The 24,483-nt window shown below is 48.1% G+C and overlaps 3 protein-coding genes, 1 long non-coding RNA gene and 1 other non-coding gene across 14 annotated transcripts in view; 2 read left to right on the top strand and 3 right to left on the bottom strand.

Moving 5' to 3' along the window:
- Positions 1–1,981, bottom strand: part of PMS2 (PMS1 homolog 2, mismatch repair system component) — a 25,840-nt gene extending 23,859 nt beyond the window's left edge. The window contains exon 1 of the mRNA XM_026447617.2: positions 1,936–1,981. Within this exon, the coding sequence (XP_026303402.1) occupies positions 1,936–1,958 (23 nt within the window). The 5' untranslated portion in view covers positions 1,959–1,981. The remainder of the gene's footprint in view (positions 1–1,935) is intronic.
- A 21-nt stretch (positions 1,982–2,002) lies between these two features.
- Positions 2,003–17,473, top strand: AIMP2 (aminoacyl tRNA synthetase complex interacting multifunctional protein 2). Of its 3 annotated transcripts, none has more exons than XM_023197783.2 (4): positions 2,003–2,436; positions 8,473–8,679; positions 11,454–11,685; positions 16,943–17,473. In XM_023197783.2, exons 1-4 carry the CDS (start codon positions 2,302–2,304, stop codon positions 17,329–17,331), a joined length of 963 nt encoding a protein of 320 aa, XP_023053551.1. In that variant the 5' UTR covers positions 2,003–2,301; the 3' UTR covers positions 17,332–17,473. The 3 variants fall into 3 exon arrangements, with proteins under 3 accessions (XP_023053551.1, XP_023053552.1, XP_023053553.1); XM_023197784.1 differs by having other exon boundaries at positions 2,171–2,316; XM_023197785.2 differs by having other exon boundaries at positions 2,189–2,316; positions 8,477–8,679.
- LOC111530521 lies at positions 10,197–10,332 on the top strand. The gene has a single exon (XR_002727833.1). It is a non-coding gene; the product is annotated as a small nucleolar RNA SNORA42/SNORA80 family (small nucleolar RNA).
- LOC111530519 lies at positions 13,981–17,330 on the bottom strand. 2 transcript variants are annotated; one of them, XR_004229076.1, is made up of 3 exons: positions 17,193–17,330; positions 16,562–17,025; positions 13,981–15,509 (listed from the first exon to the last, which is right to left on the bottom strand). It is a non-coding gene; the product is annotated as an uncharacterized LOC111530519 (long non-coding RNA). The 2 variants fall into 2 exon arrangements; XR_002727831.1 differs by lacking the exon at positions 13,981–15,509 and having other exon boundaries at positions 15,889–17,025.
- A 627-nt stretch (positions 17,474–18,100) lies between the features above and the next one.
- The window catches only part of EIF2AK1 (eukaryotic translation initiation factor 2 alpha kinase 1), a 38,930-nt gene continuing 32,547 nt past the window's right edge, over positions 18,101–24,483 (bottom strand). For 5 of the 7 annotated variants that reach the window (XM_023197775.3, XM_023197776.3, XM_023197777.3 and 2 more), the window contains exons 12-15: positions 23,526–23,640; positions 23,219–23,301; positions 21,313–21,546; positions 18,548–18,770 (exon numbers count right to left, since the gene is read on the bottom strand). In XM_023197775.3, coding sequence (XP_023053543.2) covers positions 18,639–18,770; positions 21,313–21,546; positions 23,219–23,301; positions 23,526–23,640 — 564 coding nt within the window. In that variant the 3' untranslated portion in view covers positions 18,548–18,638. Of the gene's footprint in view, positions 18,771–21,312; positions 21,547–23,218; positions 23,302–23,525; positions 23,641–24,483 lie in introns of all 7 variants that reach the window. The other 2 variants (XM_023197774.3, XM_023197778.3) reach the window with 2 other exon arrangements.

Raw genomic sequence — 24,483 nt, 5'->3', positions numbered from 1 at the left:
TATTATTATTATTATTATTATTATTATTATTATTATTATTATTATTATTTGAGACAGAGTCTCACCCTGTCGCCCAGGCTAGAGTGCAATGGCATGATCTTGGCTCACTGCAACCTCTGTCTCCCAGGTTCAAGCGATTCTCCTGTCTCAGCCTCCCAAGTAGCTGGGACTACAGGCGCCCACCATCACACCCGGCTAATTTTTGTGTTTTTAGTAGAGACCGGGTTTCACCATGTTGGCCAGGCTGGTCTTGAACTCCTGACCTCAGGTAATCCGCTTGCCTCGGCCTCCCAAAGTGCTAGGATTACAGGCGTGAGCCACCGCAACCAGCCATGCCCTACATTGTAGCACAGTGAACAATTGCTTCCTGAACATCACAAGCTCTTTTAGACACTACAGTGTATAAGCAGGTCTCTGTCTAAACTGCTCTCCTCTTCCTCCTCTGCCCAACCAATGTCTGCTCATCCAAAGAATGTATCCTGTGTGTTCATTAACTTAGCAATTTCCAGTAAACAGTTCAATTGATAACTTGTTAAGAGAAAGCAGGAAACCTCCATGAAAGAGAAATCACTGGGTATTTCCTACAGCATTTAACACATCAGAGGCCTTCAATAAACCCTTATGAAATAACCAAACCTCTTTACTCTTCATTCTACCCTGCTAAGAATCTCACCCAAGTCTGTCTACCATGTGAAACTGCAGATGATCTCACAGAAAATGGAAAGAAGTATCTCTAAAAATAAGTTTATTTGGCAACACACTATAGGCTACAGGTCCACTTCTTCTTTTTTTTGAGATGGAGTCTTGCTGTGTCGCCCAGGCCGGACTGCAGTGGTGCAATCTCAGCTCACTGCAACCTCCACCTCCTGGGTTCCAGAGATTCTCCTGCCTCAGCCTCCCAGGTAGCTAGGATTACAGGCTCCCGCCACCATCCCCGGTTAATTTTTGTATTTTTAGTAGAAACGGTATTTCACCATGTTGGCAAGGCTGGTCATGAACTCCTGACCTCATGATTCACCCACCTTGGCCTCCCAAAGTGCTGGGATTATAGGCGTGAGCCACCGCGCCCGGCCCACTTCAGATATTTAATTTGAGGAGGGAGCGCATTTAGATACAGACCCCAGATTTATTTAAATGTCTCAATACATTTAAATGTAGTTACCTAAATATATTTAATATATTTAAATGCAGAAAGCAAATTTGCGTTTACAAATCTGACACGGAATGCAACTGTGCTAGCCAAGATTCGGTGTAGCCTACCAGCCAGAAATCACATACCCTAACAGGTAGAAATCACATACCCTAACGGGTAGAAATGCATTGCATTTTTTTTAAACTGCGCGGCTATGCAAATTAGGATGTGTCTGGACGCTCTACCCTCCCCAAAACAATCTCAATTTTTTAAAAAGGCCAGGCACAGTGCATCACTCCTGTAATTCCAGCACTTAGGGGTGCCGAGGCGGGCAGATTGCTTGAGCTCAGGAGTTCGAGACCAGCCTCGGCAACATAGCGAAATCCCCGTCTCTACAAAAAAAAATTAAAAATAAAATAATATAAAAATAAAAATAAAAATAAAAAGGAAGAGAGAACAAGTGGAAAGAAAATGCATTCAGTCTATGGGGATTTCACGCTCCGGTTTCAAGTCCACGGCCCTGTGATGGGATGTGGGCAAGGCCTGTCTGGGACGGGTCGAACCCAACTCCTTACAGGGCCGAATCCTTTGCCCGCAGCCCAGGACCCCGAAGGAGCTTGCTTCGGCCTCAAGGCGCACCCAAGGGGCACCAGATCGCTGGGGCGCTGAGGTCGCTGCTCCGGGGCCTCCACGCGGCGGCTTCGCCACGCGCCTCGGCCATGTTTCCCGCATTTCCAGGGAGGCTGGAACGCCGTGGGTGTCAAAGAGGGCGCACGAGAGGGGAGACCGCGAGCCCGGCTCACCTCGAGCTCTCAGCTCGCTCCATGGATGCAACACCCGATCCGCCTCGGGACTGGGAAAGTTCCCTCCACGGCTCCCACAGGCGCTCCGCCTCCTGGACTCCCATTGGCTGCTTTCGACCTTGTGCTCCACCCTTTCCGGGCGGGGCGGCAAAAATACTTCCCGTCTCTCCTTTTCGCCTATTGGCTCTGTCAGAGGTCGAGTCCGTGACGTCAAAAAGCCTGGGTCAATCAGAGCACAGCAGACTGCGTTTTCCCGAACGCCCGCAGCAGGGTCAGAAGGGAGGTGGCCGCCCTCGGTCGTGGCCTCTGACGGTTTCTCAGCGTCGGTGGCTGGCACGCGCTCCCCCCTCTTGCTTTGGTTCTGCCATGCCGATGTACCAGGTAAAGCCCTATCACGGGGGTGGCGCGCCTCTCCGTGTGGAGCTTCCCACCTGCATGTACCGGCTCCCCAACGTGCACGGCCGGAGCGGCGGCCCGGCGCCCGGCGCTGGCCACGTGCAGGTAGGAGCGCGGGTTCCCCCGCCCAGTGCGCACGCGCGGCGGCCGGCAGCTGGACCGGGTCCCCACAGGCCGGAGCGAATGAGTCCCACCCGGTTCACGGCCCCACCCCGGCATCTGTGCCGGCCGGCCAGGGACTCACCCAAACTTTTCTCTTTTAAAAGAGTTATCCAGGCCAGGCGCTGTGTCTCACGCCTGTAATCCCAGCACTTTGGGAGGCCCAGGCTGGCGGATCACCTGAGGTTGGGAGTTCGAGACCAGCCTGGCCAACATGGCGAAACCTCGTCTCTACTAAAAATACAAAAATTAGCCAGGTGTGGTGGCAGGCGCCTGTAATCCCAGCTACTCGGGAGGCTGAGGCAGGAGAATCGTTTGAACCCTGGAGGCGGGGTTTGCAGTGAGCCGAGATCCAGTCATTGCATTGCACTCGAGCCTGGGCAACAAAAGCGAAACTGTCTCAAAAAAAATATATCTATATATCTACATATATATATTTCCAGGTCGGGCGCGGTGGTTCATGCCTGGAGTCTCAGCGCTCTGGGAGACCAAGGTGGGAGGATCGTTTGAGCCCCAAGAGTTTGAGACCAGCCTGAGCAACATAGCGAGACCCTTGTCTCTATTTTTTAAATGTTTTAATTAAAATAAAAATCTGTCTTTTATATATATATATATATATATATATGGTTGCTTAAACATTTTAGTTCAGAGATTCTACCCTCTGAAGAGTGAATAGCACATAAATGCTCATTTTGAGGAATTACAAAGCGAACCCCAGGGTCACCACGGTCCAGGTTGACACACATTGTCACCCCTCAATTCTTTCCACTTAAACCTTCCCTCCCCACCCCCAACCCCAGGTCCTGATTTTTTATGGTAATTATGTCCTGCTTGTCTCTATTATTTTGTCAACTCAGTATTTATCCCTAAACAACATAGTCTGGTTTTTTGGGTTTTTTTGTTTTTTTCAGACGGAGTCTTGCTCTGTTGCCCAGGCTGGAGTGCAGTGGTGCGATCTCAGCTCACTGCAACCTGTGCCTCCCAGGTTCAAGCAATTCTCCCACCTCAGCCTCCTGAGTAGCTGAGATTACAGGCACCGTCCACTGGACTTGGCTAATTTTTGTATTTTTAGTAGAGACGGGGTTTCACCACGTTGGCCAGGCTGGTCTCGAACTCCTGACCTCAAGCGATCCACCCGCCTCGACCTCCTAAAGTGCTGGGATTACAGGCGTGAGCCACTGCACCCGGCCCCTAAACAATAGTCTTGATATAGGTAAGCATACAGCATATAGTCTGATGTGTCTGGCTTTTTTTTTTTTTTTATATGTAGAGATGGGGTCTCACCCCATCTCTACCTAAAAGGTGGTTATCGACACCCGAGGTGGTCTCGATCTCCTGGCCTCAAGCGATCCTCTAACCCCAGCCTCCCAAAGTGCTGGGATTATAAACATGAGCCACTGGTGCCCAGCCCTGGCTTCTTTTTTGTAGACATTATTTTAGGAGTCATTTTATTGTAACATCAGAAGTATTCATCTTCTCTGTAGTATACTGTTCTATTGCATGGCTCTCCACCATACACTTATCCATCCTACTTGCTCAGGGACACTGGATTATTTTCCATTTTAACCTGCTATGAACAATTCTGCAGTGAATATTCTTTTTTTTTTTTTTTTTTTTTTTTTGAGACGGAGTCTCGCTCTGCCGCCCAGGCTGGAGTGCAATGGCCGGATCTCAGCTCACTGCAAGCCCCGCCTCCTGGGTTTACGCCATTCTCCTGCCTCAGCCTCCCGAGTAGCTGGGACTACAGGCGCCCGCCACGTCGCCCGGCTAGTTTTTTGTATTTTTTAGTAGAGACGGGGTTTCACCGTGTTAGCCAGGATGGTCTCAATCTCCTGACCTCGTGATCCGCCCTTCTCGGCCTCCCAAAGTGCTGGGATTACAGGCTTGAGCCACCGCGCCCGGCCTGCAGTGAATATTCTTATACAGAGGAGCAGGCATGGGGTATGTACTAATGAACGGGACTCCTGGCTCAGTGGCCCACCTGGCTTTCCACTCTACTAAATTGTTTTCCAGAATTGTTGTACTGGTTTACACGCTCACTCACTGCTTACCTCGCTCACTGCTTACCGGCAGGGTGGAAGAATTCCTGATATTTGCACCCTGCCCAAAACTGGTGGGTGTAGCGTGGTATCCTAGGGTAGTTTTAGTTTGGATTTCTCCAGACTTCTCTAAGTTGAGGACCTTTTCATATTCACTGGCCACTGTGATTGCTCTTTTGTAATGTACCTGCTCAAGTCTTTCACTCTTTTCTCATTGCAAACATACATCCTAGGTTTCCAGCAGGAGAAACAGGCCTGTCTATTCTGACACAAGATGGGTGAATCGGTAACTTTTCTGGTCTGTTTTCCCACTGCTTGTTATCCTTCTGCTTTCTTTAATGGCTTTCTGCCTAGATCAGGAGGGACGGACTTTTTTTTGAAACCCAGTAACACTACGTGTTATTTCAGTACAGAGCTAAGACAGAAATAGCAGACATGGTTCAATGGTCCCTGCACCTAGACAGTGCCATGGAAACAGGGCCCAGTCACCCTCCAACTGCACAGTTCCATGAAACCAGAAAGACAACCTAGGTTGGAGAATGTCACCTTTCATTGAAGGCCAAGTTTTGCAGGGTCTGTTTTACTTGTGTTTAAGTCTGCTGCCTAACTTCCTGTGGCCTTTTGTGAACTTACAACTTAGAGGACACGTAATCCCACTCTTCCAGCAATTTTTCTAGGAGATGATAACAATGTGGACAAATAATTAGCAATAAAACATCTTGGCCAGGCACGGTGGTTCACGTCTGTAATCCCAGCACTTTGGGAGACCAAGGCAGGAGGATCACTTGAACCTAGGAGTTCAAAACCAATCTGGGCAACATGGTGAAACCCCATTTTTACAAAAAGTACAACACTTAGCCAGGTGTGGTAGCATGTGCCTGTAGTTCTAGCTACTCAGGAGGCTGAGGTGGGAGGATCACTTGAGCCCAGGAGGTCAGCTTCATTGAGCTGTGATCGTGCCACTGCACTCCAGCCTGGGCAATGGAGTGAAACCCCATCTCAAAAAAAGCAATCAAGCATCTCCAGGGTAAAGGAGAGCAACATGAAGAATAAGCTGTTTATAAATACATATAAATAGAAACAAATTGATAAAAATAACATACCACATCACAATCTAGTCTCAGCAAGGAAAACAGCAGGCCAACATTACAAGGCACCAATGACATAAAACAGATCTTGAACATTTTGGTATTACTCAGATCATGAAGGACTAGATCAAGCTGCACTCAGGGCTTAAAAATCACAAGCCACATTACACATACAGTACTTCAGACAGTCTTCATTCCTGACTGGGTTTTGTTTTTGAGACGGAATCTCACTCTGTTGCCCAGGCTGGAGTGCAGTGTCGCGATCTCGGCTTACTGCAGCTGCAGTCTCCCGAGTTCAAGCAATTCTCCTGCCTCAGCCTCCCCAGTAGCTGGGATTGCAGGTGCCCGCCACCACGGCTGACTAATTTTTTGTATTTTTGTATTTTTGGTAGAGACGGGGTTTCACCATGTTGGCCCCGCTGGTCTTGATCTCCTGACCTCAAGTGATCTGCCCGCCTTGGCCTCAAAAAGTGCTGTGATTATAGGCGTGAGCCACCGCGCCCGGCCCTGACTGAGCTTTGAATCCAGTAGGTGCATTTTTGGCCCTATTGGAGCAGACACCCTACTGCCATTTGTGGAAATTAGCAAGCTTATACACAAACAATGTGCAGATATAGGCTGGTTAAGAGAGATTGGAAATATGACTCAGGAGTTACCATTAAGTAACAGAATGTTACACAGGTAGTGGCCCTCCCTGTTACACATCTTGCTTTCAAATTTATTTTCAGTCAGCACCTAATTTTTTTTTTTTTTTTGAGATGGAGTCACCCTGTCGCTCAGGCTAGAGTGCAGTGGTGCGATCTCGGCTCACGGCATTCTCCACCTCCTGGGTCCAAGTGATTCTCCTGCCTCAGCCTCTGAGTAGCTGGGACTACAGGTGCCCACCACCAAGCCCAGCTAATTTTTGTGTTTCAGTAGAAATGGAGTCTCATCATGCTGTCCTCTTGAACTCCTGACCTCAAGTGATCCACCCGCCTGGCCCTTCCAAAGTGCTGGGCTTACAGGTGTGAGCCACCATGCCTGGCCAGCACCCGATAATTTAATTGGCATACTAAACTCTGTTCCACCCAGAAGTCAGTGGACTTCACAGTGCTCTGCTGTTTGATCTTAAATAAGAGCAGCAGGCTAGGAAAGGTGAGAAAGTGCTGATTAAGCCCGAGGGTAAACAGGAGTTAAGCAAACAAGAGAAGACGGAAGAGCGATGCAGAAAGAGGGAACAGCACGGGAAGATCCTGGGGTCGGAGCCAGCATGGTGTTTTAGGAACTCCTAGGACAGTGTAGCTAGAGCACACAGCAAAGGAGGAAATTGGGTGAGGTAAGGTAGCCACAGGCCAAATGATACAAGATGTCTGTGCAGCCATGTTAAATGTTTGACATTTTATCCTAAGCACCTAGGAGGTTAGCAAGGGGGAGACAGTCACAATATCTGAAATTATTTTTTTGAGACGGCGTCTCGCTCTTGTCACCGAGGGTGGAGTGCAGTGGCGCGATCTCTGCTCACTGCAACCTCCGCCTCCCAGGTTCAAGCAATTCTCCTGCCTCAGCCTCCTGAGTAGCTGGGATTACAGGCACCCACACCATACCCAGCTATATTTTTTGTACTTTTAGTAGAGACAGGGGGTTCACAGTGTTGGCCAGGCTGGTCTCGAACTCCTGACCTCAGGTGATCTGCCTGCCTCGGCCTCCCAAAGTGCTAGGACTACAGGCATGAGTCACTGCGCCTGGCCCTGAGTTTCTTTTTAAAAATCTTTCTAGCTGCCATCTTAAAGGATGGATTGCAGGGATGGACTAGAATGGGTGCAAGGTGGAATAGGCTAGGTGAAATGGTGGCCTGGCTGGGCGTGGTGGCTCACGTCTGTCTTCCTAGCACTTTGGGAGCTGAGGTGGGAGGATGGCTTGAGGACAGGAGTTTGAGACCAGCCTGAGCAACATAGCGCAGTTCTCTGTCTCTACAAAAAAAATATTAAAACTTAGCCAGGCTTGGTGGTGCACACCTGTAGTCCCAGGCACTCAGGAGACTAAGGCAGGAGGATCACTTGAGCTCAGGAAGTCATGGCTGCAGTGGGCCATGATCACACCATTGCACTTGAGCCTGGGCAACAGAGTGAAACCCTGTCTCCAGGACAAAAGAAAAGGCAAGAAAATGATTTGGGGAATTGATTAGCTCCATGAGTATGCTTCCAAGCTAAAAAACTGTTTTAACCCGTGTTCCCTTTTCCCTGTTTGTATAAATTACTGAGTTACATTCTCATTGCTACTTATTTAAGCAAAGTATTCTTAGTTTGTTAAGAACAAGAACTAAAAATCGTGTTCATTTTCTATCTTTCCCTGTTCTTAGACTAAATTACGTGAAATCGGAACCATACAGTTTCAGAGTGGCTTTCAGCCACAACTTTTATTTAAGTTTTTTTTTTTGTTTTTGTTTTGTTTTGTTTTGTTTTGTTTTTGGGACAGAGTCTTGCTCTATCACCCAGGCTGGAGTGCATTGGTGTAATCTCGGCTCACTGCAACCTCCACCTCCTGGGTTCAAGCGATTCTCCTGCCTCAGCCTCCCGAGTAGTTGGGATTATAGGCACGCGCCGCCACGCCTGGCTAATTTTTGTATTTCTAGTAGAGACAGGGTTTCACCATGTTGGCCAAGCTGGTTTTGAACTCCTGACCTCAGATGATCTGCTTACCTGGACCTCCCAAAGTGCTGGGATTACAGGCGTGAGCCACCGCACCCAGCCCATAATGTCTTCTTTTAAAGGGTGGGAGGTTTGGTAAGTGCATGGCAAAGTAAGACAAGTGATCAAATTTAAACAACACTGTTCTGATGGGAGAGGAAATGAACATTTGGCTGTTGGTTTGTTTAGGAAGAATCTAACCCATCTCTGCAAGCTCTTGAGTCCCGCCAAGATGATATTTTAAAACGTCTGTATGAGTTGAAAGCTGCAGTTGATGGTCTCTCCAAGATGATTCAAACACCAGATGCAGACTTGGATGTAACCAACATAATCCAAGCGGATGAGCCCACGACCTTAACCACCAATGTGCTGGACTTGAATTCAGTGCTTGGGAAGGTAAGTTCGTTTTGAAAGCTGAAATGTTAGTAGGTGCTGAGTGGTTAGTACCGGGAAATTGTGCTACTGTGATTAAAGCCTTAGCTTTCAGGCCGGGCGCGGTGGCTCACGCCTGTAATCCCAACACTTTGTGAGGCAGAGGCAGGCGGATCACGAGGTCAGGAGATCGAGACCATCCTGGCAAACATGGTGAAACCCCATCTCTACTAAAATACAAAAAATTAGCTGGGCGTGGTGGCGGGCGCCTGTAGTCCCAGCTACTTGGGAGGTTGAAGCAGAAGAATGGCGTGAACCCGGGAGGCAGAGCTTGCGGTGAGCGGAGATCGCGCCACTGCACTCCAGCCTGGGCGAAAGAGCGAGATTCCGTCTCAAAAAGAAAAAAAAAAAAGCCTTAGCTTTCTAATTTTCAAAGGCAGAGCCAAGAGCATATTCATATTTTTTTCTCCTCTAAATGAGTGTGCCTTTGCACAGAACAGATTCACAAGGCAGGAGTGAAGTCAAAACAAGCTCTAAAGCCTCTTCTTGACTTCTCAGACCAAGTAGAGGACAGGGAGGATGTGTAGGCAGAGGAGGAGTGGAGGAGAGTTACAGCCTCTGCCAGTCCAGGCATGGGTCCAGCAGCCTCCGAGCCCTGGAAGAACAGATCTCAGCTTGTTTGCTCAGTGTTCCCCAGAGGTTCAGCACAGGCAGCCCAGACTCTCTTTGATAGTAGGCCAACTTTCAGAACCATGACTGCCCAAGCACAAAAATCCTACCCGTCCTTTTGAAATGTATTGCTCAGGCCAGTCACAGTCTCATATTTCAAGTGCATTTTGCTTGAATTCAGTTTGCTGTATTACAAGTAAGTTGCATCAGCCGGCTCTCATGATTGAAGTTTACAGGGTTCAGCTAATTTAGGGGAGAATCTGATATGCAAAGGAAGACCATCTCGTTTGTTACAATGAAGTGGTATTTATTTGAGGATGCAAAAAGGGTTTGTCCCAAGAATCCCTACCAATAGCCTCCTCTAGAATGGGTGCTAGAATAGCACTACTTAAAGCCCTGAAAAATGCAAGCATTGTGGTGTCTCACCCAGGGCTGGGATATTTGGTAACCTCAGTACCTCTGCATTCATATATTCCTTCCACTGCTCCCTCATTCATCCAGTACTTGTTGGCATGCACTGAGGACTCAGACGAGGTGCAACCAGGCCCTCAGGGAGCCGGAGCCTAGCAGATGAGTTTTCGAGCATGAGCAGCCATAGCAGTCATTTCTCAGGGTGCTTGGGAGGCATCTCAGAGCACATGGTGCTCAAGATGAATTTTGATACCTCAGAAGACCCAGCGTCAAGTAATACAATATGTTCAGGGAACTGCAAGGCATTCCGCGTAGGCTGACGTGTGGGACATTGGTCAGGAGTGGCAGGCGGGGTACAGAAAGCCAAGGAGTTTGGCTGTGAGTGTTCACATCATCGCATTCATTATTATGAGTGAAAGTGTAGAAGAAATAAGAGAGTCTTTATCTAAAAAGGCTGTCATGCATGGGTTTGGATTTATAACAGGCCCATCCCCCTGGACCTCTCATAGTGCCCCATGCCAGAGCAAACTGTGGCCCCGAACCATTGCCTGGCCTCTGTGCCCATGGGCCACTGGCACTGAAGAGGGTTACCCAGTGGGAAAAAACAAGGCTATGAGTCTGAGCACTTCAGTTAACGCCTAGTATTTTAGAATCTGCCTATCCCTCATCACCAATGATATCTTGAGCCAACACCCCTTCTTTTTCTTTTTTCTTTTTTTTTTTTTTTTGAGACGGAGTCTGGCTCTGTCGCCCAGGCTGGAGTGCAGTGGCCGGATCTCAGCTCACTGCAAGCTCCGTCTCCCGGGTTCACGCCATTCTCCTGCCTCAGCCTCCTGAGTAGCTGGGACTACAGGCGCCCGCCACCTCGCCCGGCTAGTTTTTTGTATTTTTTAGTAGAGACGGGGTTTCACCGTGTTAGCCAGGATGGTCTCGATCTCCTGACCTCATGATTCGCCCATCTCGCCTCCCAAAGTGATGGGATTACAGGCTTGAGCCACCGTGCCCGGCCCCAACACCCCTTCTTAAGGGGTTCTTCATGGAAACATCTTTACACAAATTGGCTGTGGTCAGCTGTTGGAAAGATTCAGTAGCTGGAATAATTGCAGGTTAAAAGGGACAAATAGAAGTGTCATTCCTAGGCCAGGCACCATGGCTCCCATCTGTAATCCCAGCACTTTGGGAGGCCAAGACAGACAGGTCATTTGAGGTCAGGAGTTTGAGAACAGCCTGGGCAACATGGCAAAACCCCATCTCTACTAAAAATAATTGTTTAAAAAAATTAGCTGGGCGTGGTGGCAGGCACCTGTAGTCCCAGCCACTCAGGAAGCTAAGGCAGGAGAATCACTTGAACCTGGGGAGGCAGAGGTTGCAGGGAGCAGAGATCATCTACTGTACTCCAGCCTGTGTGACAGAGTGAGATTCTGTCTCAAAAAAAAAAAAAAAAAAGTGTCATTCCTGATATGCTGTTTTATTTGACAGTGGAGTCAACTTTTTATTCGTTGGGGGTAAGGGGGTGGAGTCAGCTCATATCCCAGCTCCACTCCATCCTGAGCGAATGGCCTTGGAGAAGTTACTGGCTGCAACCTGGAGAAGATGCTAGTGCCTTCTTCATGGAAGTGGAGGAGTCAGATAACCCTGGTTAGGTTCTTAGACTCGCACCCGGCACAGTGGCACTCTCCGATTACTGTTATTCGTACAATGTCTTGCTCTTTCCCCAGGATTATGGGGCGCTGAAAGACATCGTGATCAACGCGAACCCGGCCTCCCCTCCCCTCTCCCTGCTCGTGCTGCACAGGCTGCTCTGTGAGCACTTTAGGGTCCTGTCCACGGTGCACACGCACTCCTCAGTCAAGAGAGTGCCTGAAAACCTTCTCAAGTGCTTTGGAGAACAGAATAAAAAACAGCCCCGCCAAGAGTATCAGCTGGGATTCACTTTAATTTGGAAGAATGGTAAGTAGATGGGACTGAGTTAAACTTACACACGGCTGCCCCTTGAACACCACGAGTTTGACCTGCATGAGTCCATTTACATGTGGATTTTTTTCTTTTCTTTTCTTTTCTTTTTGAGACAGAGTCTCGCTGTGTCACCCAGGCTGGAGTGCAGTGGCACAATCTTGGCTCACTGCGACCTCCACCTCTGGGTTCCAGCGATTCTCCTGCCTCAGCCTCCTGAGTAGCAGGCATTATAGGCACACGCCACCATGCCCAGCTAATTTTTTTTTTTTTTTTTAGTAGAGACGGTTTCACCACGTTGGTCAGGCTGGTCTCAAACTCCTGACCTCGTGATCCACCTGCCTTGGCCTCCCAAAGTGCTGGGATTACAGGTGTGAGCCACCATGCCTGGGCCTCGTGCATTTTTTTTCAAATAACTATCTTGGAAAATTTTTTGGAGATTTGCAACAATTTGAAAAAACTAGCAGACAAACCACATAGCCTAGAAATATCAAATCAAGGCTGTGTGCGGTGGCTCACGCCTGTAATCCCAGCACTTTGTAAGGTCAAGGCAGGCAGATCACAAGGTCAGGAGTTTGAGACCAACCTGACCAACATGGTGAAACCCCGTCTCTACTAAAAATACAAAACTTAGCCAGGTGTGGTAGCGGGCGCCTGTAATCCCAGCTACTCGGGAGGCGGAGGCAGGAGAATCTCTTGAACCCGGGAGGCGGAGGTTGCAGCCAGCCAAGATCACGCCATTGTACTCCAGCCTGGGCGACAGAACAAGACTCCATCTCAAAACAAAAAAGAAGAAAAATATCAAAACAAGTAAGAAAAAGCTATGAGGCATAAAATATTTACATACTAGTCTATTATTTGCTACCACAAAATGTACACAAATCTATTTTAAGAAGTTAAAATGTATCAAAACTTATACACACACTATACATGGCACCACCTGCAGTTGAAAGAAATGTAAACAAACGTGAGGATGAGCATAAAATCCCAACTGCGTAACATTAACTGTAGAACAAACATACTGTACTGCTGGAATAATTTCACAGCCGCCTCAAGCGTGGGGAGTGTCTGCTTCATTCTGCTTCAGACACCCTGTGACGCCAGTCATCTCGGTGTGAGCAGCTAATTCACCTCTCCAGGAAATTGCATGTTGCAGTCAAAAGTGATCTCTTGGGAGGCCAAGGTGGGTGGATCACGAGGTCAGGAGATCGAGACCATCCTGGCTAACACGGTGAAACCCCGTCTCTACTAAAAACTACAAAAAAAATTAGCCGGGCATGGTGGCAGGCACCTGTGGTCCCAGCTACTCGGGAGGCTGAGGCAGGAGAATGGCGTGAACCCGGGAGGTGGAGCTTGCAGTGAGCCGAGATTGCGCCACTGCACTCCAGCCTGGGCGAGACTCCGTCTCAAAAAAAAAGTGATCTCTTGAGGTTCTTGGGTATTTTTCATCATGTTTTGGGTATGTTTCCATCGTGCATGGTCATAAACCTTGACTAACACTATGGGGCACTTACAGAGTGTCTCTTGTGATACTGAAAGTGCTCCCAAGAAGCAGAGAAAAGTCAAGATATTACATGAAAAAGTTGAATTACTTGATATATACCAGAGGTCTGCAGCTGCCACTTCAAGATAAATGAATTCAGTGTAAAAACCATTGTTTTAAAAAAGGGAAATTTTCGGTCAGGCACAGTGGCTCACGCCTGTAATCCCAGCACTTTGGAGGCCAAGGTGGGCGGATCACAAGGTCAAGAGATAAAGATCATCCTGGCCAACATGGTGAAACCCCGTCTCTACTAAAAATACAAGAATTAGCTGGGCTTGGTGGTGTGTGCCTGTAGTCCCACCTACTCGGGAGGCTGAGGCAGGAGGATCACTTGAACCTGGGAGGTGGAGGTTGCAGTGAGCCGAGATTGCACCACTGCACTCCACAGCCTGGTGACAGAGCGAGACTCCGTCTCAAAAAAAAAAAAAAAAAGGGGAAATTCATGAAGGCATCACTATAGCTGCACCAGGAAGTGCAAAAACCTTGCACTTTTTGCAAAATACCTATTTATCTTGTATTGAAAATGTAGCTTTTGGCCAGGTGCGGTGGTTCATTCCTGTAATCCCAGCACTTTGGGAGGCCAAGGTGGGTGGATCACCTGAGATCAGGAGTTCGAGACCAGCTTGACCAATATGGTGAAACCCCATCTCTACTAAAAGCACAAAAAGGAGCCCGGCATGGTGACCTTCACCTGTAGTCCCAGCTACTCAGGAGACTGAGACAGGAGAATCGCTTGAACCCAGGAGGCAGAGGTTGTAGTGAGCCAAGATGGCGCCAGTACAGTCCAGCCTGGGATACAGAGTGAGACTCCATCTCAAAAAAAAAGAGAAAAGAAAATGCAGCTTTTATGTGGGCTGCAGGATTCCTGTTAGAAAGGCATACCTATAGACTCTCTTATGAGTTGAGAAAAAGCAAAGTCATTATATGACAACTTGAAGCCAAAGGAAGGTGAAAGATCTAAAGCTGGAGAGTTTAATGCCAGCAAACGATGGTTTGATAATTTTAGGAAAAGGTTTGGCTTTTAAAAATGTCAAGATCACAGGAGAAGCAGCTTCTGCTAACCAAGAGGCAGCAGACAAGTTCCCAGATGCCATTAAGAAAATCATGGAGGAGAAAGGATACCTGTGTCAACATGTTTTTAATGCAGACAAAACTGCCCTAATCTGGGGTGGGGGGAACCACAAAGGACATTTATTAGTAAAGAAGGGAAGGGAGTCCCAGGATTGAAGGCAGGGAGGGCTAGGCTAACCCTCCTGTTTTGTGCAGGTGCAGCTGTGTTTATGATCAGGAGAGCTCTTACCTGTAAAGCTGCTAACACCCAAGACTTCACGGGAAAAGATAAACACAGCTGCTCGTCTTTTGGTTCTACAATGCCTGGACAAGAACCCTTTTTCTGGATTAATTCCATTGGTGCCTTGTCCCTGAAGTCAGGATGTACCTTGCCAGTAAGGGACACCTTTGAAAGTTCTTCAGTGCTCCAGTCACTCAGAGCCCCATGAGTTAACACCAAGGGTGTCAAAGCCATCTGCTTGCCCCCTAACACAACATGGATCAAAAAGTCGTAAGAACCTTTGAGGCTCATTACACACAGTATTCTATGAAAGAATTGTCAGTGCTATGAAAGAGACCCCTGGCTAGGCATGCCTGTAATCCCAGCTACTTGGGAGGCTGAGGCAGGAGAATTGCTTGAACCCGGGAGGTGGAGGTTGTAGTGAGATCCTGCCACTGCACTCCAGCCTGGGTGACAGAGCAAGACTCCATCTCAAAACAAAAAGCAAAAGAGAGAGAACCCTGATAGAACATCTTGAAGAGTCTGGAAGGATTACATCATTGAAGAGGCCATCGTTGTATACAAAGCTGTGAAAGCCATCACGGTGAAACAGTACATTCCTGCTGGAGAAACCTGTGTCCAGATGTGCGTGACTTCATAGGATCTACGACAACCAAGGAAACCATGAAATAGATGACAGATGGGGCAAAAGTGGGTGGTGAAGAGTCTCAGGGTACAGATCTTGGAGAAATTCAAGGGCTGACAGACACTGCACAGAAGAGTTAACATAAGACAGCTTAATGGGAAGAAGTGTTTCCAAGCCAGTGCCAGATGTTAAGGAGGAAGACCTAGGAGAAGCCGGGCTGGAAAACAGATTTCCATTAGACAGTCTGGGAGAAGGCTTCTGATCATTCGAGGCTGCTTTTGACTTCTTTTATGACCTGGAGTCTTCTATGATACAAGCAGTGAAACTAAAGCAAACGGTGGAAGGGTTCATGCTGCATAGAACTATTTTTAGAGAAATCAAAAGGCAAACAGTCAGACAAATTATGATGTATTTCCCTAAAGCTACACCATGCTTGCCTCTCCTCCTTTCCTGCCTCCCTTTCTACCTCTGCCACCCAAGACAGCAAGACCAACCCCTCTTAGCGACATGAGGACAGTGGGATGAAGACCTTTAAGATGATCCGCTTCAACTTAATGAATAGTAAATTCATTATCATTTTCTTTTTAAGAGGCAGGGTCTTGCTGTGTCACCCAGGCTGGAATGCAGTGGTACGGTCACAGCTCACCACAGCCTCAACCTCCTGGGCTCAAGTGATCCTCCCATCTCAGCCTCCCAAGCAGCAGGGACTACAGGTGTGAGCCACCATGCCCAGCATCCTTATTATTTTCTTAACATTTTCCCAAGTTTATCGTAAGAATATAGCATATGATATATAGACCATACAAAGTGTGTGAATCAACTGTCAAGGGTAAGGCTTCCCGTCAATAGTAGGCTGTTAGTGCTTAAGATTTGGAGGAGTCAAAAAGTTTTATGTGGATTTTCGCTGCACAGCAGTGGGGAGTCAGTGCCCCTAACCCCCACGCTGTTCAAGGGTCAGCTGTACTGTATGATGAGATGTGCAACATGGTTTTGATACGAGGCAGCAAGGGGTTAGGACATTGTGTGGCATACCGGCCATACAGCGATTTGTATCAGGTCAGATATTCTAAGTCTAGAAAGCCCGTGGGGTAGTTCTAGAGGAGGAGCAGAGATGAAGCACCGCAAAGATGCCCTTGTTCCTCTGCAAAGTTTAGGGTCTCTGAGTGAGACACAGCTCAAGCGGGGACTGTGAGCATTGGAGGAAGGGGGTTCTGTCCAACCAGGCAAAGCAGGGGAGTCAAGGCTATCACAGCCATCTTGCCCTCACATTCTAGAACTTACTATCATAGGGACATTGAAATTATCTTCTCATATGGCCATATAAAGATAGGATGTCAGGTACTCACTATCCCACAGATGTATGCCTCTTCTGGTTATGTTGATATGGAAGGAAGCAAGTTCATGTCATTCATACCTTAACTGCCCTCAGCCTCACAGAAAGCGATTATGAGGCCAAGAGCCTGGGAGATGCAACTCCTGGGTTTCCAGCCCTCAGCCTCCAAATCCTTAGGCAGCAGGGATTGGAGCAGGTGGTCTGAGGTCCCTTCCAGCTTCAGAACTGTCATAATCAAATACCAGGAATGGCTTTTTGGTTACTTTGTTAACATAGTTTGCACTTAAACCCTTTTCAGTATTAAGCATCTTAAGAGACTGAAAATGTGATGTTCTTATTGAAAACACCCTTTCCCATGTCATCAGTCTGTGGTGTTTGGTGACTGTCCCCTTCCCCATTGTGCGAGTACTTCCCTCACAGGGATGCTCTGGTGATGCTACCTCGCGTGTTTTTTCTTTTCAGTGCCGAAGACGCAGATGAAATTCAGTGTCCAGACGATGTGCCCCATTGAAGGAGAAGGGAACATTGCACGTTTCTTGTTCTCTCTGTTTGGCCAGAAGCATAATGCTGTCAACGCAACCCTTATAGATAGCTGGGTAGATATTGCGATTTTTCAGTTAAAAGAGGGAAGCAGTAAAGAAAAATCTGCTGTTTTCCGTTCTATGAACTCAGCTCTTGGGAAGAGCCCTTGGCTCGCCGGGAATGAACTCACCGTAGCAGACGTGGTGCTGTGGTCTGTGCTCCAGCAGACCGGAGGCTGCAGTGTGACAGTGCCAGCCAACGTGCAGAGGTGGATGAGGTCTTGTGAAAACCTGGCTCCTTTTAACACGGCCCTCAAGCTCCTTAAGTGAATTTCCGTTACCGATTTTAAAGGGTTTAGATTTTAAGAATGGTGCTCTTTCATGCCTATTATCAGTAAGGGGACTTGTATTAGAGTCAAAGTCTTTTTATTTAGGCCAGTTGTCAAATGTCAATAAAAGCATCATGTAATTTGTGGTTTTCATTTTATTTAAAATCCAGCAAAATCATATGCCATCTACCGTGATGACTGCCAACTCCATGGCAGACCCTTTCTGGGATTCAAAAATCACTTCTTCAGATCGCTGCCTCTGAGGGATGTACAGATTGGCTGGGGAGTTGAGTGCTACAAAAAAGGAGGAAGTACCAGGGAACGGTGCAGGGCAAAGGCGGGAAAGAGATCTGAGCTGCCTGGAGATCACCTCGGGTGAGGAGTACAAAGCTTTGCAAGGGTGTGGTTTTGGAATGACGCTAAACTGAAGGTGGAGAGAAAAGATAAAAAGACTGGAAGTTGCAGCCGGACGCGGTGGCTCACGCCTGTAATCCCAGCACTTTGGGAGGCCGAGGCAGGCAGATCACGAGGTCAGGTGATCCAGACCATCCTGGCTAACGCAGTGAAACCCCGTCTCTACTAAAAATACAAAAAAATTAACCGGGTGTGGTGGCGGGCGCCTGTAGTCCCCTACTCGGGAGGCTGAGGCAGGAGAATGGCGTGAACCCAGGAGGCGGAGCTTGCGGTGAGCCCAGATGGCGCCACTGCACTCCAGCCTGGGCGACAGAGACTCCATCCCAAAAAAAAAACATTGGAAGTTGCACACTATACACTGTTAAGAAGTTGAGCTTTTATCTTAGAGGCAGCAGAAGGTTTGGAGCCAAGGAATGAAATGATCAGGCGTCTTTCAGGTAATGAACTTCGGCTGCAGTGCGAAAGGGGTAGGAAGACTGGCAGCTGTCAAAACTGGAACAGTCCAGTGAGTATGTATGTGCAGGCCTGAGCTTGGGCAGTGACAGGGGCACACGTCAATTTCTGCGGTAGAACCTTCTAGATAAAGACCAGACAGAGGGTCAACAGAGTTGAAAGGAGAAAATAATTGAGGATGAGGTCCAAGATTTTTGTTTCAGAGACTGGGCATATGGTGATATTTAGGTAGGAAATTCAGGAAACGGAGCTTGTGAGGCAGGAAAGGAAGGAGCACCAGCTTGGGGCACTCTGACATCTTTAATAAGTCTTCTAAAGGCTTACTAAATACAGCTAAGAATTATACCAACTATACCCTAATGAAGATTAAAAATTTACATTCCAGTTAACTACCTTAAAAGTTAAGTCCACTTACATCCTACAGATACAGCCTGAGGAAGGTTAGACAGATACACCCCCATCCTTTCCGTCATCCCTCACCCCTTTGTCTTGAGAAAGGAGGTTTAGCTGCTTCTTTAGTTCTGCAATTTCTTTTTCTTGCTCTATTATCTTCATCTGTAGAGTGAGGTTAACCTGTAAGGAGAAAATATTTTAAACTCCATTAAAATAACTTACTACTTTTTTTTTTTTTTTTTTTTTTGAGACAGAGTCTCGCTCTGTCGCCCAGGCTGGAGTGCAGTGGCGTGATCTCAGTTCACTGCAAGCTCCGCCTCCCAGGTTCACGCCATACTGCCTCAGCCTCCAGAGAAGCTGGGACTACAGGCGCCTGCCACCACGCCTGGCTAATTTTTTGTAGTAGAGACAAGGTTTCACCACTGTTAGCCAGGATGGTCTCAATCTCCAGACCTAGTGATCTGCCCGCCTCAGCCTCCCAAAGTGCTGGAATTAGAGGCGTGAGCCACCATGCCTGGACTGTTTTTCCCCCCGGACCTGTTTTTTGTTTGTTTTGAGACAATCTTGCTGTTGCCCAGGCCGGAGTACAGTGGCATGATCTCGGCTCACTGCAACCTGTGCCTCCCCAGTTCAAGCTATTCTCGTGCCTCAGCCACCCAAGTAGCTGGGATTACAGGCGCTCTCGTACAAGCCCAGCTAGTTTCTGTATTTTTAGTAGAGATGGGGTTTCGCCATGTTGGCCAGACTGGTCTTGAACTCCTTACCTCAAGTACCCACCCGCCTCAACCCTCCAAAGTGCTGGGATTACAGGCATGAGCCACCACACCCAGCCAAGGTTTCATTTTATACAAAAAACTTTTGCAAGACAGTAGAAATCCTTACCATAAATACTAAATAACTATAGTCTCTAATAGCTGTCTTAACTGAGCATTAGAAAATCCCCTTCATGTGTGAAGATAAATGTTTATACTTGGTTTTAAGAACCACATCTAGGGCCGGGGGCAGTGGCTCAAGCCTGTAATCCCAGCACTTTGGGAGGCCGAGACGGGTGGATCACAAGGTCAGGAGATCGAGACCATTCTGGCTAACACGGTGAAACCCTATCTCTACTAAAAAATACAAAAACCTAGCCGGGCGAGGTGGCGGGCGCCTGTAGTCCCAGCTACCCCGGAGGCTGAGGCAGGAGAATGGTGTAAACCCGGGAGGCGGAGCTTGCAGTGAGCTGAGATCTGGCCACTGCACTCCAGCCCGGGCGACAGAGCGAGACTCCGTCTCAAAAAAAAAAAAAAACCACATCTGTGGCTGGGCGTGGTGGCTCATAACTGGCTAATTTTTGTATTTTTAGTAGAGACGGGGTTTCACCATGTTGGTCAGGCTGGTCTTGAACTCCTGACCTCATGATCCGCCCGCATCGGCCTCCCAAAGTGATGGGATTACAGGCGTGAGCCACCGCGCCTGGTGCTTATAACTCTTAGAGTAGACAGGTGGTAGGGAGTCAACCTGCTTACGTGGACAGTGAATACAAGCATGCTACTGGCATTCAACCTAGTGCTTGATACAGTCAGAGAACTCTGAGAATGGGTTTAAATACTTTGCACAAATATGAGTCTAAGCTCGACTATTCACTGAAATAGGATTCACTATTTTGAGACGGAGTCTCGCTCTGTTGCCCAGGCTGGAGTACAGTGGTGTGATCTTGGCTCACTGCAACCTTCACCTCCCGGGTTCAAGTGATTCTCCTGCCTCAGCCTCCTGAGGAGGTGGGATTACAGGTGTGCACCACCATGGCCAGCTAATTTTTGTACTTTTAGTAGACAGGGGCTTTCACCATGTTGGCCAGGCTGGTCTCGAACTCCTGACATAAGGCAATCTTCCCACCTCGGCCTCCCAAAATCCCATGCCTGGGATTACAGCATGAGCTACCCTGCCTGGCCAGGATTCACAATTTAAACAAATTCTATTTTAAGCTTCATATTTTCCTCAGCATTAAAAAAAAAACATGTACAGAGACCATGTCCAGGGCAGCAGCTGCAGCCAGACCCCCACACCAGGCCACCCCTGCCTCTCCTGGGTGGTCCGCAGTGGCTGTGTACTGCGCAGGGACGGCAGCAGCCCCCCGGGGCACACTCTTCAGGACGACCCGGGGAGATGCCAGGATCTTCTACAACCCGAAATTCCGACAGAGTGCTAAACTCATCAGTGACCAAAACACCCTCGAGGGACCCACCCACCACTTCAGGGCTCACCAGCCCTGCCAGTGATGAGCCCCCGACTGACACCCAGACAGCCCAGAATAGCAGGCAGGTGGTGAAGAGTCAGACTTTGACATGGACATTTAAAGGCCCAGCCATCAGAAGGGGCAAACCCGATGGGCCCCTCTGGCCTTTCTGGGGAAGAGTCACACCCACCAGGCCTCAGGAGGCTTTCCTACCCGGCCTTAGCTGTGGGATTGGCCCCCAGCCCTCCACTCCTCTTTGTGAACACCAGCAGATACCTCCTGTGCCTGCTGGGGCCAGAGCTGCTACCCTAAGGGGAGTGAGTCCTGCGAGCACGCCCTGCAGGTGAGTGGCAGGAAGTGGATGAGAACAAATAGGCCCCGCCTCCAGAACCATCATCTGGCTCTTCCAGCCCCAGCCCAGGGGCACCACCCACCCCTTCCTTCCCCAAGAGAGGAAATAAAAACCACCTTCACTCCAGGACCAAGAAAAACAAAAGCACATACATTTCCAGAAGTTTGGAAAAGTTCGCTCTGCAGCAGCTGAGTAGCAGATGGTCTCTGCGATGAGTTCCTTCTCGTTAAGTGCTGGATATACTTGGCTTGCACTGGACACCTTTTACTGAGGGATTCCGGCAACTGACCAGTTCTTAAACCTGTTAGAACTTCTGCTCGCTCCATTTCTGTTCCAAATGGCTGAAAGAGCTCTAGCAGGATCACACCCAAGCTGTACATATCTGACTGGAAAAAGAAAAAAAGGGGGGACTCAGTAGTGAAATACAGAGTGAGAAGAACGTTCCCATTTCTGTGTTCCACCCGCCAAACAGGAGAGGGTTTCTAAGAATGAGGATATACAGTCACCCACAAGGAAGGGAACAGAGCAGGATGGCTCATCAGAGACAGGGACTTTCACGACTCCAAAAAGGGGCATCCGTGGGCACGCAGAATGGATGGTCAGGTGGAGGGCAGGGATAATCCCCACCCACAGCAGTCACGACCATACAACTGTCTTCAGCACCCCGTAACAATCCAGGCCGGACCCAGGGAGAGGGACGTGAGCTCACGCCTGCTAGTGTCAGCTGCGGGGAAGCCACAGTGGGTCGCGGGTTCTCCTCCGGTCTCACCTCTGCCTCCACTCATACTTACCAAGTGTCCTTGGTGACATTTAACAAACTGCATAAAATCTGTGATACTACTCCTAAAAATAGATTTTTTTAGAAAGGTCTTCACTAGACAAGATTTTAGGGGCAGCCATCATTTTTTTCTGACAGCTCTTTCCCAATCACTGAAAAGCTCCAAGAGCCATCAAAAGGAAGAAAATTTTACTAGGCTGTTGTTTTGAAAAATGGATTTTAGCATTTCTTCAAGGAACAATGGGGATTCAAACTTTACAACATGTTCATTCTATTTCAAGGGGAGTCAAGGTGCAGGCTTCCCCTTGGCGTTTATTCACTGAAGCCTGAAAAAAAAAAAGAAAGGCTGAACACAGGCTTCCGTGAAGTCTAGCGTCCTGAGGTGAACCGTGAGGTTTTAAAGGGAAAGCTCATTTCAAAATCGATTTAGGCCAGGCGCAGTGGTTCATGCCTGTAATCCCAGCACTTGGGAGGCCAAGGGAGGAGAATCATTTGAGGCCAGGAGTTTGAGATCAACCTGGACAAAGCAAGACCCCATCTCTACAAATATATATATATTTTTTTAATTAGCTGGGTGTGGTGGCACAACTCTTGAAGTCACAGCTACACGGGAGGCTGAGGTGAGAGGATCACTTGAGCCCGGGAGTTGGGGGCTGCCATGAGCTGTGATGACACCACTGCAATCCAACCTGGGCAACAGAGTAAGACCCTGTCTCAACAACAACAAATGAACAAACAAAAACAATGTGTGACACCTGTGGATTTTGAAATGGTAAAGTAGGCAACACAGATTCTACTGAAAAGTGAGCTAGCTTCTTAGGGCAGTTTGAGCCAGTTAGTAATCTACAGTACTCGGTTATCTCCAAAAACATCTCTATGACAGAACTTCTGCATTTCATTGTACTGTTTGTTTTTTCTTTTTCTTTTTGTGAGACGGAGTTTTGATCTTGTCGTCCAGGCTGGAGTGCAATGGTACGATCTTGGCTCACTGCAACCTCTGCCTCCTGGATTCAAACGATTCTCATGCCTCAGCTTCCAGAGTAGCTGGGACTACAGGCATCTGCCATCGCACCCAGCTAATTTTTGTATTTTTAGTAGAGACGGGGTTTTACCATGTTGACCAGGCTGGTCTGGAACTCCTGACCTCTGGTGATCCACCCACCTCGGCCTCCAAAAGTGCTGGGATTATAGGCGTGAGCCACTGCGCCCGGCCCTGTACTGTTTGTTATTTACGACTGCCAAATAAGTTGAATGAGAGGACAGAAAGCAACAAATACTACCTTGGCATCATACTCAGATCCTTCCAACTGTTCAGGTGAAGCGTACAGACAAGTACCCACTCTGGACGTATGTGTTGGTATTCCTATCATTTCAAAAGTCACATATTAAACGCTGCAGTGTTAGCATTGTCAACATTAAATAACATTTACTATGAGCAAGCTTAGTGTAGCTCCTAAGGGAACGACGGTTGCTTTTTATCTTTATCTCATCTTTGCTATTAAATCTTTATGATTCTCTTTAAATACTAACATGTGCAACCATGTCTTTTGCTTATGCAAAGAAAACAAAACAAAACCAAAAACTTACTCTTGCCGTTTCTATTGGTCCAGTCTGTGTTCTTCTGTAGGATGTCTGTGCAGGCCAGACCAAAGTCTCCTATTTTTACTTGCTGATCAGGGCCATGAAGAAAAATATTTCTTGGCTATCAACAAACAAAACAAGTCAACTCCTTGGCTTTCTTAAAACAAATAGTAAAAACTTGTAAATGTTTTTAAGTGTTTGGAACTCAGGAGCAAGCAGCTCCTCAAAAGTTAAATATTTGAGGAATAGTTCCAAAATTTGCCTGTACATCAGAATCATCCAGGAGTTTTAAAAAATCTCAACATCCAGCCAGGTGCAGTGGCTCATGCCTGTAATCCCAGCACTTTGGGAGGCTGAGGCAGGCAGATCACCTGAGGTCAGGAGTTCGAGGCAAGCATGGCCAACATGGTGAAACACCATCTCTAAAACATACAAAATTAGTCAGGCATGGTGGCACGTGCCTGTAATCACAGCTACTGGGGAGGCTGAAGCAGAAGAATGGCTTGAACCCAGGAGGCAGAGGCTGCAGTGAGCCAAGGTTGTGCCATTGCACTCCAGCCTGGGCGACAAGAGCAAAACCCCATCTAAAAAAAAAACCTCGGCCAGGCGCGGTGGCTCACGCCTGTAAACCCAGCACTTTGGGAGGCCGAGGCAGGTAGATCACCTGAGGTCAAGAGTTCAAAACCAGCCTGGCTAATACGGTGAAACCCCACCTCTACTAAAAATACAAAAATTAGCTGGCCATGGTGGTGCTCGCCTGTAGTCCCAGCTACTCAGGAGGCTGAGGGAGGAGAATCACTTGAACCCAGGAGGCAGAGGTTGCAGTGAGCCGAGATTGCACCACTGCACCCCAGCCTGCGTGACAGAGCGAGACTCCGCCTCAAGAAAAAAAAAACAAACTCAACATTCAACCCATTCCCCAAGCCAACTGCATCAGAACTCCTGGGGGTGGACGCAAGCATCA

This window comes from Piliocolobus tephrosceles, chromosome 8 (assembly GCF_002776525.5).
Source record: "Piliocolobus tephrosceles isolate RC106 chromosome 8, ASM277652v3, whole genome shotgun sequence".
In the NCBI taxonomy this organism is placed as follows: Eukaryota; Metazoa; Chordata; class Mammalia; order Primates; family Cercopithecidae; genus Piliocolobus; species Piliocolobus tephrosceles.
This window is presented reverse-complemented; position numbering and strand designations above follow the sequence as displayed.